Here is a 12,229-nt window from a genome sequence, read left to right as displayed (position 1 = left end):
TCCAGTTCTGCACTGGTGTCATATACATGTATGTTGCATTGGAATCAATAAAACTCTCACAACATTTTATGTGTTGACGTCATTTATCAGTGTATTTGCAGCTTTATTCCTTAAATAAAGCAAGATATTTCAGTACTTATCTAAGAAAACTAACCCAAATCAGCTGTTCCTTTGGTCTTAAAACAAATTCCTATTTGTGATTCCTTTTTGGAGATGTTCAAATGTACTTCAATTATATGTAAAAACACACCGCTACACTAACTCCCTGAAAAAAGGTTGTGCTACATTATGCGTTTTACCAGTATGAATGCATTGCTATACCGATGGTTTACTTAAAATGACAACTGTTCAGTACGCAAACAGTTTCTTTACTTAAATGTAGGTCAATCACATCCAATATTCCTCTTTAAAATAATCAGATCATACTATCTATCAATTTCTGCCTATATAGCTATCCATAGGTGGCTACATTACTTGCTAGATTGAAAGTATATCTAATGGAAATATAGTAACATTGTGTGTTGTACGAACAGCCATGCTCATCTTAAGAATGCATCACTGCAATATACATGTTTTCATATCTCTTTGAAAAGATTAACATCTGATAATGAACTCTACTTCTGAACATTCTCCTATAATATATAATGCAGAGTTGAATCTGCATTGTGGAAACTCCTCCATAGACTGAGTGGAGTTCTAAGATGCAGGTACAAATCTGCATCTGGATAGAAGAATGGTGCAAAAACACAGTCACATTAAGGTACAGTACAACAATTTTTTTTGTAAACTCTAACTGTAGGCTATTTTAATTCAAAATCGTTGCTTCCCTACTCTCCTCTCCATCTTCTTCATTTTCTTTTCATCGACCTCGGGAGCGGGTGCGAAGATCCAGGGTGCCAGGATGTTGACCCACAGCATGTAGAAGGCATAGCCTGGCACCTGGGGACAGAGGGAACAGCTCATGGTCATTTCAAAAGGTTCAGCAGCAACAAACATTTCCTTCAGGTTTCCATGTCACAACAAATCCAATATCTTAAACAAAAATGTCCAACATACATTGTATTCAACAGATTTACATGTACATTAACAATGTGTTTTAAAAAGTTATTCAAACAATTGTCAACATGAAAGACATGGAACAAAATAACATAAAAATGGTTTCTAACAAGTGATTTTGTAAACTATGTAGTTCTTTACAGCTTGTTATTATCTTGACTTACCAGGAGCCAGAGTAGCCAGAAGTAGTTAGAGAATATACTGATGACCTGGACTATGGCAGTCAGTAGTACTATATCCTTCAGGTGCCTGTGATATGAGAAGAGATACAAAACACAATCAACAACACTTCTCAAACAGCCATGCTGTACACACAGTTATTCTTAGCTCTTGCAAAGCAGATATATGTATATTTTACTGAGAGTGTAATACATGTCTAGCAATAGCTGCAGGTCAGCTTGCAGAAGTTCTTCCAAGCTGTGTACCCTAAACAGGCACTTGTACCTGATAATCATGCACTTAACACTTGTAAATCAAGATAGCTTACAAAAATTGTTTTAAGACTCAAATATGTAAATTTTCATACAAGGATGACAATACCATCATACAAAATGACAGTTGGTTACATGTATAAGTTACAGACAATTGATCAAACTAATTTTTAGGTACAGAAACAGGTCTAGACCTGTACCCATACCCGTGTACATGTACCTGTACCTGTAACTAAAATTTGATTTGGTACACAGCTATATTCCAGGAGCCTTATAAGGCCACACCAATTTAATTTCTTGGTTCACGGATTTTTTCATAAAAAATATGGAGCGAGAGGGCGAAATGAAAATAAAAATAAAAATTGTAAAATGGTTGGGGTAAAGGTAACGGCTAATCCAAAACATAAAGAAAAAAAGTTTTCAGTTTGAAAAAAGTACAAAAACACCATTTTTGTACAGTAACAGCACCTGTACCCACACTTTAAGGAGCTTATAATATAAAGGCCAATTTGCTACACCAGAAAGTTGGTGAATGGTTTCATTAATGGTGAAAATTTGCTGAGTGGTAATTTTTATTTTTATTTTTTTTCCCAAAAAATAGGAGCGAGCGAATCCGTGAACCAAGAAATTAAATCGGTGTGGCCTAACATAGTGACCTGACTTACTCTGCCATGCCTGACTCCATATTGAGATCAATCCCACCGTCCATCAGGGCCCCTGAGTCAGAGTATGTAGGTCGGGCCATACTCCGCATGGACTGGAGCGAGGCCAGATACACCAGCGTGGCGAAACCCAAGAGGCACTGCACAGGATTTGGAGGAAATGATAACTCATCAACAAAAATACTGATGGCTTTTGGACAATTCTCCAACATGTAACGTTAGTTATCATCTTTCTCCTATGAGGAAATGACATATATTGACTAGAAATTCAAGCAGAATGCTTTAAATCTCTGTGACTGTTATTGAACTGTTACTTTGTAACTACAACAGAACACTACTTTTACAGGCTATAGAATTATAGGTTTGAGATAAGGTCTTGACATAAGTATTCATCTGAGTCGGGCCAGTTGGCCTCATTATCCATGGCCCAAGTTGTTAATGGTACAACTTCTCTGACATCCTTTTTGACTCTATGCCTGAAGACAACAGAAAAGGTACAAAACTCACCCCAGTCACCCATGAGAACGAATCCCAGTACAGGAACAGTGTTGGTAGTAAGTAAATAGCCTGGGAAATGCAATCATAGTTTACTGAACTTGACATGACAAAGATATCAAACTGAATAATGTAATTGATGGGACCACTCTGACGATAAATAAAGATGTCTGACAGTCAATTTACATATTCCCACAGCTTCTTCAGGATGGTATAGGAGTCAAAACACAGTAGCATATCATAGTAGCTTATATGTTTACCTTCTGCAAGAGTCTTAAGATAGTTGAACTCAAAATTTTGTACAAAGGAATACTGGTTATCAAACATGCTATGTCAACAAACGTTAATGCACTCATTGCAGCATTTTGTCACTGAAGATGCGACTTCCCATAATTTAATGCTTTAACAAGTAACGTATTACTAAATCCAACCCACATACTTACATTTGCCCCTGCTATGACATACAGGTAGAACTTGATGGTGGCCCTGTTCTCCTCCACAATCTGCTTCTGCCCTTTAGTGCCCTGCTTCCCTTTAGGCTGAAAAAATGGCCTTTAATTTAATAGTTATGAACATTTAGAAAATAATCATCTTCCACACAGCATCAGGACCCCTCCTTACGCACACCAGCCACATCTCTAGAATTTGCAATTTATTACTTGAAATTATTCATTCTTCAAGGCCATGAATAAAATGTGTCTAATTAGTCATATTATTAAAGTACAGGAAAAAATGAGCACAGTTTGTCACCCCTCCCCCTTTCACTCTCCCTCCATCTTCTGCCATCACTGAGCCACTAGGACCGCTCGCTCGAAGGAAACTCAAACTTGGCAGCCCTCCACAGGTATAGGAAGCCTGCCCTACGTGGTTTATTTACATCTAGGTGGGAAAGTAACAGGTGGAGACAACAAAAACCTGTGGTACTTACCGGCATGGCTGTGCACAGGTCAGGTAGGCAGGGGTCAAGTCAGGTCAATTAGGCAGGAAGGCATTATAATGTAAGTTAGAGAACATTTTCGAAAATTGTACACAATCACATCAATCTGTAACGTTAAGCATACATGATCAACATATGTTGATTTAATATTGTTCTAAAATTTTGCTTTCCTTTTTTTTTTCCATTCCCAGGATTAGACAGAATCTCAGAGATCAACAGTTTTCTCTCTGCGTTTTGCTGCTAGCACAGGAGAGCTAAAAGATATATTCAGTTTTTATATTCTTCGGTAGATGTCGCTGTTGGACGGCTCATGAAATCCTGTTGATGAATATGACCGTGTTCGTAGCGAAGACACCTATCAAAAGCTAATATCTAACGACAAAAAATTAAAAAAAAAAAAACACTTATTTTTTCATCAGGTCTGTCAAGTCGTCTATATATCACGGCATTGCATTTGTTAGATATAACGCCAGTCAACAAATAGCATGACGGTAATCACCCAATGGTAATTATCGGAATAATCATCTTTGTGACAACTCAGCGTGACGGTCAACTAGCAAAGCGCGTAGCGGAAAATTGTCTCATCTATCGACTGCAGTCAAATCGCCGTTTAGTTTTCTATAAAATCGATCTATAATTATAATAAATGGAATTTTGAAATTGAAAACATGTTAACAAAGATTCTGATAACGGAAAAACTGGTGGTAATGTTAGAAACACATCACGCTATCAGACTATTTTTATGGAATGGACTTAAGGTAACGTTATTTCTATCCTGACGTTTATATTGGGTTTCCATTTCCAGCGGCAGGATTCTTGAACAGGTGGTATGGGCACAGCGCAGCAGGTACACCCAATCACGTGACCTGCAATGTAAATCAGACCTGAGTCTCCGTTATACAGAACCAACAGTACAATGGCAACGTTGTTTGGAACGGATATCTATGTCAAAGGTCGTCTCAGCCTGTTTGTATCGTTTGTAATTCAGTCCAAGCGGGATCCGAATAACGGACCGAATCAGCTGTGACGCTACACACGCTTCAAGTCTCGGTGATCAGGTATGTTTTCAGGGTACAACACGAATGTGAATTACGGGGGAGGGGAATACTAAGTGTAGACTATCTAAGATACATGAGTTTGTTTTCTTTCTGGGCTTGGCCGTTCTAAAAGAGAGTAAGAAGAAACATAACGTCTGTGTCTGGGTAGGTTCCCTGTTCATGCCGACACGGACTCGTGATTCATTTCTTTACATCATCATGTGGTTGAATCGCTCACGAACCACTTAAGGCCAAGTCGTGATTCCTGAGTCTCATGGGCTTTCAGTGCCCAGGTTATAACATTTATCATTTCTTCCAGAAGAATGCACAAACCCATGTCATTATCGTAAGCACTGCCATTGTTAAATGTTTTTAATTGACTATATGTAACAGTCTTACACATATAACTTGGAGACTATTCGGGATTAGTTCAACAATACCGAATAAAACTGGGATCATGTGTAACGGCAACCTACGCGTGGGCCTCATCGTAAACTTGAATGTTTATGCAAATAGAGACAAGAGAACTGCGTCTCGGAACCCTGTGGTACCAAACGTTAGATCTCAGAATGAGCTGTTTAATACGATTGTTTTCTTTTCGGGGTCTCAAATTCTCTCAACGAATCACCCACAATATATCATATTTCAGACATTATCAGAACGTAGGTAGGTATAGTTATATTGCAATAAGGTAGAAGTGCGTCGTTATAGATTACTTATTGTGTGATTTAGGAAGGCGGTTTGAACAGGTCGATACGCGGTGCTCAACTCAAGTGCACAGCAATGATTTGTGGCTACCATTTAAAACTGAGGGGCGCCATTTTCTATTCAAAGGTGCTATTAGGCCTTATATTGTATTTTCTGTTGTATGTATGGTTTTCATATTGCTTGCCTTACTTAGTACTCGTCTTAATCAGATATCCCTGTCTCTGAGTAAACTGCCCCCACCCTTTGACGGTCCGAGAAAACCATACCAGTGTTTTGAATGGAATAGCCATCCATGTTATCGTATGTCCGGGATGACTGCACGGCACTTATGTCCAGTGTTACCTTTTACATTTAACGGTGCGTGGAGATCCATTTGAATGATGAACATTCAGCCATGTAGTATCTTGTGCTGAGCTTACTCCATTGTCACTTAACGGTGATAAAGTGTGACAATTGTGCTTTTTTTCTTCTACAGACGCCAAAGGGCCACCAGACGTCCTTCAAATGCAATCCACGCCTGGCGCAAGACTTTACTAGCACCGACTGTGAAATGGTGACGCTTCATCGTTTCGTCCCTCTGCAGGACGACTACAACACTCACCTCTTTACTTTCCTCGTCAGTTCGCCTTACGATATCAAGGACGAGAACTCGCGAGAGTTCGCGTACGCTAGCCATAAATGGTGCCTCCATTTGGAAAGAAAGGACTATGACAGGACTTTGGGCGCCTTTCTTTGCCTCCAGCGCACAAGAAAGAGGGTTGTTTGTAAGGTAGATTACGCGCTAACAGTACTGCATACTGAGGACGCTGCCAGGAACGTCTCTTTTCAAAGGAAGCAGTGTGAATTCATCCACGGCAACTCCTCACAGGGACAAAGGAGTCTCCTTCTGGAAGAAGAAATAAGACAGGGTTATGTGGATTCTGACGGAAATTTGACCGTTGAATTGAGAATAGGAAACTGCAGCACAACCTTTGGTGCAATTCTGGACATTTTGCCCAGGGGGCGCGCTGATTTTCCCAGGTATGACTCTTCTTATTTCGAATATGGAGGCTTTGACTGGAACATTTCTGTTCATCCTAACGGAGAACACATGGAAAACACCGACCAGAGCTACGTGCGCCTAAACAGACTGACTCATTTTGACCACTTCTGCAGGCTCAGATATCGTTTGATTGCCAGGTTCGCAGACGAGAAAATTGACACTGGCGCGAAAGAGGAACTCTTCGATTTTGGCGGGAAAGGAAATGACCACCAGATCGACCAATCGCTCAGCAGGTTGACTAGAAGAGTTCGCTTGTTCCTACATGTAGAACTGTTTTCGGCCGCACATGTAAGCCAAGTCAAGGTTTACGCCACGGACTCCATCAAAAATCGTGCCTTTCTCCGTGATACCGAAAAACAGTGTTGGTGCATTGAGAGTGACGTCACCAACACTAAACTCGTCAAACTTCGGCTCAGATACACGGACATTTTCCAGATGCCGCCCGACTATTCACGCTATGTTGCTTGGACCGCAAGAATCGTTGGGCCCGCGGGAGATTACCTGTGCAAAGGTGGGCCATTCTCGGCGCTCTACGTCAGGTGTGAAAAGGACCCTTGGCACGAGATGACCACGACGTTGCCAGCGGTGGAGGTAAGCTCGATTTAAGACTAAAACTCTTGAATGTTTGAAACAAGAATAATTCGTAAAACAAGGGGAAATGTATTCTCTACGATGTATTCAGATAACCGAGGGATATCGTTTCTCAAAATACATCATTATGTACCACACTAGCTTTCCGCTCTCACGGTGGCTGTTTCTGAAAAATGGCTAAAACGGTAATTCAGGAAAAAAAACCTTCTCTTTAAAATTAGTGGTGAACCCCCAAAACCATGCTTCCAAACCATTAACCTTGACCATGTCCCGTTTTTTCTCCTGACCGCCAGCTAACGCGGAAGTCCAGCGGTTTGCTGGATGTGTACGGGCGGCTGACGGTACAGGTGGACCTGCTGACGTCACACATGACGTACCGGCCCACATACGGCACTACTGACGCAGTCGTGTGGAGACAGTGTCAACAACTCAGGTACAACAACGCTTCACACACAGAAAAACTATAGCTGTAGTTACAGCTACACTTAAGCGTTGCCAAACATATCCCATATTCTGACAATGTTTGATAAATAAAAAAAAACCGATGGCTTTGGCCACGTCACATTTCCAAACCGGGGCCGGTCGGGCTGTTTGTGAAAACGAAAACTAGAAATGTATGCGTAAACATACAAAATAATGCCCACGACTATTCCCTTTACGTTAATATGATGTCTTTGATATCATACTTTTCGTTCCCGAAAGATGCCCGGCCAGGATCAGGTTTAGAAATGTGACGAAAGACTTAGACGACGATCTATTGGCGTCACTGATACATGTAACGTTATATGATGTTCCGAATTCCATATTTTTGATTTTCTAAACTCCACTTTTTTACTGACTATATAATTATATAGGGTTTGTACAACTCTGAATACCTTTGAATAACGCTAGAAAATAAGTGTACTTGGTCAGGGAACTGGGGCGTTTTCTTCGATCCTTGCTGCTCACAATGTTTTATGACTGTTTCAGGGAACAAGTTCAGAGTCAGGACCAGCTTTCCAGTGGGTCATCTCCTGCAACACGACTGTCCGGAGACGGGTCCACTGGTCACAGACATCCCCACTACTGGGCCATGTTATCTAGTCAACCCAAGTGGTAGACCCGCTTGTGTATCTAACTACGTAACTTTTGAGGTTGTTCTGTCATCTGATTGGGTTTTGATATGAATCGTGGTTATGATGACTGACTAAACGATCCATGTGTTTTGATAAATGCGCAACATGCGTATCATTCCTGCAGCAATGTGTATTATTACAAGATAGCACTGAAGGTACGAGGTCGTGGAACTGTACACAATCATCACAGTGACTATAATATATTCAATAAAACATTTGCGAGAGTGATTCTTCAGTCTGGCTTTACAACGATCTGCCATGTGTTTTCATGCATATGTGTGTGTGTGTGTCTGTGCGTGTGTGTGTCTGTCTGTGTGTGTGTGTGTACGTGTGTTGTGCATTGACCTTGTAAGCACCAATGACAGGCATGTTTGTGTGTGGATGGTGGTCAGCACCAAGGACAGTCATGTTTGCCTGAGTGTGGATGGTGTTCAGCACGAAGGACAGTCATGTTTGTCTGAGTGTGGATGGTGTTCAGCACCAAGGACAGGCATGTTCGCGTGAGTAGGATGGTGTTAAGCACCAAAGGATAGGTCGGATCTGGATGGTACGAGCACCAGGGACGGGTATGTTTCCCTATGTACGTGGACGCTGTTCAGCACCAACGACAGATATGGTTGCCTTTATGTGAAAGGTGTTCAGTACTAGGCTCATGTGTGTATGTGCACCTGTGTGTATGTGTGAATAGTGATATTCATCAAGGACAGGTGTGTTTTCTGGAGTGTATACTTTGTAGGTGAGGAAACTACTTTTTCCCCAGCCAACTTTTACCTATGTCAAATTCCTTTTCTAATAAGTGATAATGAATACTGTTATTTCAATGGACTTTTAAATAACATGTTCTAGTTTATACAGAGGAACAAATATGCTAACTGTTCACAAAGTACTACACATTCAACGACAATAACCTGAACAACACTTAGAGACACGGTCAACTCACTATATGTTTATTGTTAGAACAACAATATCACAGTTAACAATAAAGTAACATTAACATGAACCATGTTACAGGGCGTTTTATGTTTCCTAATGTTTGGCCACATGTTTGCGGTGTGAACTATTTTGTTGTCCTGAATGATACTTGGTTAAAAAAAAAAGATTTGATTCTTCAGACAGAATGACGAAGAGTTATGGTCATGACAGTGACAACTTCAAGTCAAGCCCTACAAAAACTACTTCTGTGTACGGCAGTCGGTAGCGATACATCGGTACAAAATAAAAATCAAATAACTATACAATCAATCATCCACAAAAATACATTTCTCAATTGTGAATTTCATCCATGGTCCATCGTAAAAAAATCTTACTCGTATCGAGTTGCCGTACTTCGTTTTCCATAATTTGAAAAAAAAAGGTGAGCTGGTATTTCTTTTTAATACCTCTATTTCAAGGAAGGTTGGTGCAATTCTTAGGTTGAGAGGTTATGTCTAAGGTATTATCTAGTAATGTACGCGTTAATTTCCTGTCCATGACTTATAACCATAGGTCCTAGGTGTAAGGAAAACACATTGTTTTTCACCAGCTATATCGTGACCGGTGACGTCTTGGTGGCGTCATTACTTGCTGTCTGGCTATAAACGACTCACTTTTCACCTTCCGCAGGACTCTTGTCACGGGTTGAGACATCTCTATAGAGCTGTCAACAGGCGGAAAGCTCACCGCAACATGTGTTTTTGAAGGCGCCTGTGAGGGAATGTTGGTTGAAAGTATATGAGCAGGAATCGGGTTACGGGCCATGTGTCGTGTTGGGGGGCCGGGCGGGCGGTAGCCTCACCCGCGTTGGTGCTTGGGCCGCCCCGGGACATACCAGTAGTTTTTCGGGGTTGTACGTGTGGCCGATGTGATGTAGCGATTGGCATTGCCCGACTGACTGTATTTACAGGTCTCTTGTACTGGACTCTTTCACCAGTGTTTATAGATCGGGACATGTATAAAGTCTCCATCATTAGAACTCGGGTGATGTCCTTAGCGCCATCTGTCATGGTGTTCACGAACTTCTGATAGCGTGGGTCGTCGCCGACATTCGCGTTGATGTTCGCGTTTGCGACCGGAGTCAGCCGAGCGAAGTCGTTCTTCTTCGTCAGGGTGTTCCGGACAGAAGCCGGTGGAGACAAACCTTCCTCGAGAGTTAGTAAGCCTTGGGTTGACCGCAGGGAAGAAGCCGGGCTAGAAGATCGTGAGCTGCTGTTGCTCACTATCACAGACGACCGTGGCTGGAGTGCCTGAGCATAAATATGCAGCTTTCTTTTCACAAAGAATCTTCTCACTGAGTACACACTCGCCCTCAACAGCCATATGTTGATGATGGCAAAGAAAATTACACTCAGGAAATAAAAAGCCAGTGGCAAGTAGTCCATTTCAAAAGGCGAGGCTACCCGGAAAGCAAGAACGAAAAATACAATGGGCACGACTCCTCTCAAGACGAGTGTCATAACTGATCCAATGACAATGTTTACACCATACACGACGGAGTGCCTTTCCACGTCCAACGTCTGCATTAGTTTGGAAGTCTCGTAGAATATGACTGTTCCCTCGAATAGGACGCCGAGTAGACCAAACAGTCCGCTTTGTTGATACAGGGAGAAGACGATGTACACGAGGACTGTCACGGCGTGATGGAGAAAGTTGATGCGGAAATTCGGCAGGTTGTCACGCAGGTGGAAGTCCTGGAAGCATTTGTAGACGTAATGTCCGATGTTTGCCGCGAAGACGGCGGCGACGTTGGCGGAGAAGCCGCCGCGGAACGGTCGTTGGAACACGTCGGTGGTCGCCAGAGCACACACCGCCCACAGGCACAGCACACAGCTCGATAACTGGTCTACCAGACTGTGAACACAACAAACATTTGTTTTAAACTCGTAGTAAAGGATACTGATTTCATAGTCCTGTAGTTTAATAGGAATGTGCTAGACAAAAAAAGCGTGACATGATTCTATTAACAAGTTTTATATTAAAAAGTTTAGACGACTATATGTGTAACGTTAAGGGGTTATATGCTGTTCCGAAGTTAGCAGGCTATATCGATTGCTAATTCATTGGTAAGAAATGTTGCCGATCAGTAGTAACCGCTGGTTTTGCTTGCTAAACACGGAAAGCAAGTGAAACGACTGAGCCAGCGGTTACACGTAAGTACTACGGATGGTTTTGATAAAAGTGGCTGACTCAACGTCTCAAATTTGCTATTGGTCCAGGCAAACAATTCAGACCGACATTCTTCTTGCTCGAGGGTAACGGGCTGTAAAATTTCCTGGAACGTGTTCGGCATTTTTTAAAGCTTTATTGACAAATAACAGTAATTACATAGATCTAGTATGTGACATTTACATTTACATACTTTTTACCCTACGTGCTTGTACAAAAAATTGACAGTATCCGTAGTAACTGCTGCCTCAATCAATTCGCTTGCTAAACACGGAAAACAAGTGAACCGGCTGAGCCAGCGATTACTACGGATGGTAACCAGTCTATGAGAAAAAGTGACTGACTCAACGTATCAAGTTTGCTATTGGTCCAGACAAACAATGCAGACCGACATTCTTCTTGCTCGAGGGCAACGGGCTGTAAAATTTCCTGGAACGCGCTCGGCATTTTTAAGAGCTTTATTTACAAGTAACAGTACTTACATGCAATGTGACATTTACATGTACAGCTTCATGACCACATCTCCAACTGCCACAAAAATAATTTTTACCCTACGTGCTTGTACAAAAATTGACACTATCCGTAGTAACCGCTGCCTCAATCATTTCGCTTGCTAAACACGGAAAACAAGTGAACCGGCTGAGCCAGCGATTACTACGGATGGTAACCAGTCTATGAGAAAAAGTGACTGACTCAACGTATCAAGTTTGCTATTGGTCCAGACAAACAATCCAGACCGACATTCTTCTTGCTCGAGGGCAACGGGCTGTAAAACTTCCTGGAACGTGCTCGGCATATTACACACAGTATAGGCGCTCACGTGCATCATGGCAATCCAAATTTTAATACAAACCACACTATCTTACATGACATCACTGTGTTGCAGCAAAAAATGCATGGAATCTTGTGTGGATACCATCGGATTGGAATGTCTCTTTACATACAACGTTGTCAGCCAAGCCGTCTCGTATGTGCCCGACATGACATGGTTCTTGCCTTCGAACCACAGAACTT

At 41.8% G+C, this 12,229-nt stretch overlaps 3 protein-coding genes across 4 annotated transcripts in view; 1 reads left to right on the top strand and 2 right to left on the bottom strand.

Annotated features, from left to right (window-relative positions):
- Nucleotides 1–64: 64 nt before the first annotated feature.
- Nucleotides 65–3,625, bottom strand: LOC118418538 (transmembrane protein 208-like). 2 transcript variants are annotated; one of them, XM_035824528.1, is made up of 6 exons: nt 3,573–3,625; nt 3,088–3,183; nt 2,657–2,716; nt 2,153–2,289; nt 1,221–1,305; nt 65–939 (listed from the first exon to the last, which is right to left on the bottom strand). In XM_035824528.1, the coding sequence occupies exons 1-6, from the start codon at nt 3,576–3,578 to the stop codon at nt 811–813; spliced, it is 513 nt and encodes a 170-aa protein (XP_035680421.1). In that variant the 5' UTR covers nt 3,579–3,625; the 3' UTR covers nt 65–810. The 2 variants fall into 2 exon arrangements, with proteins under 2 accessions (XP_035680421.1, XP_035680420.1); XM_035824527.1 differs by lacking the exon at nt 3,573–3,625 and adding an exon at nt 3,395–3,536.
- A 755-nt stretch (nt 3,626–4,380) lies between these two features.
- LOC118418487 lies at nt 4,381–8,272 on the top strand. The gene is made up of 4 exons (XM_035824435.1): nt 4,381–4,639; nt 5,802–6,959; nt 7,253–7,392; nt 7,929–8,272. Exons 2-4 carry the CDS (start codon nt 5,877–5,879, stop codon nt 8,056–8,058), a joined length of 1,353 nt encoding a protein of 450 aa, XP_035680328.1. The 5' UTR covers nt 4,381–4,639; nt 5,802–5,876; the 3' UTR covers nt 8,059–8,272.
- Nucleotides 8,273–9,729: 1,457 nt separating this feature from the next.
- Nucleotides 9,730–12,229, bottom strand: part of LOC118417599 — a 4,794-nt gene continuing 2,294 nt past the window's right edge. The window contains exon 2 of the mRNA XM_035823196.1: nt 9,730–10,900. Within this exon, the coding sequence (XP_035679089.1) occupies nt 9,730–10,900 (1,171 nt within the window). The remainder of the gene's footprint in view (nt 10,901–12,229) is intronic.

This window comes from Branchiostoma floridae, chromosome 6 (assembly GCF_000003815.2).
Source record: "Branchiostoma floridae strain S238N-H82 chromosome 6, Bfl_VNyyK, whole genome shotgun sequence".
In the NCBI taxonomy this organism is placed as follows: Eukaryota; Metazoa; Chordata; class Leptocardii; order Amphioxiformes; family Branchiostomatidae; genus Branchiostoma; species Branchiostoma floridae.
Note: the sequence above shows the minus strand (reverse complement) of the source record. Positions and strands in the feature narration are given on the sequence as shown.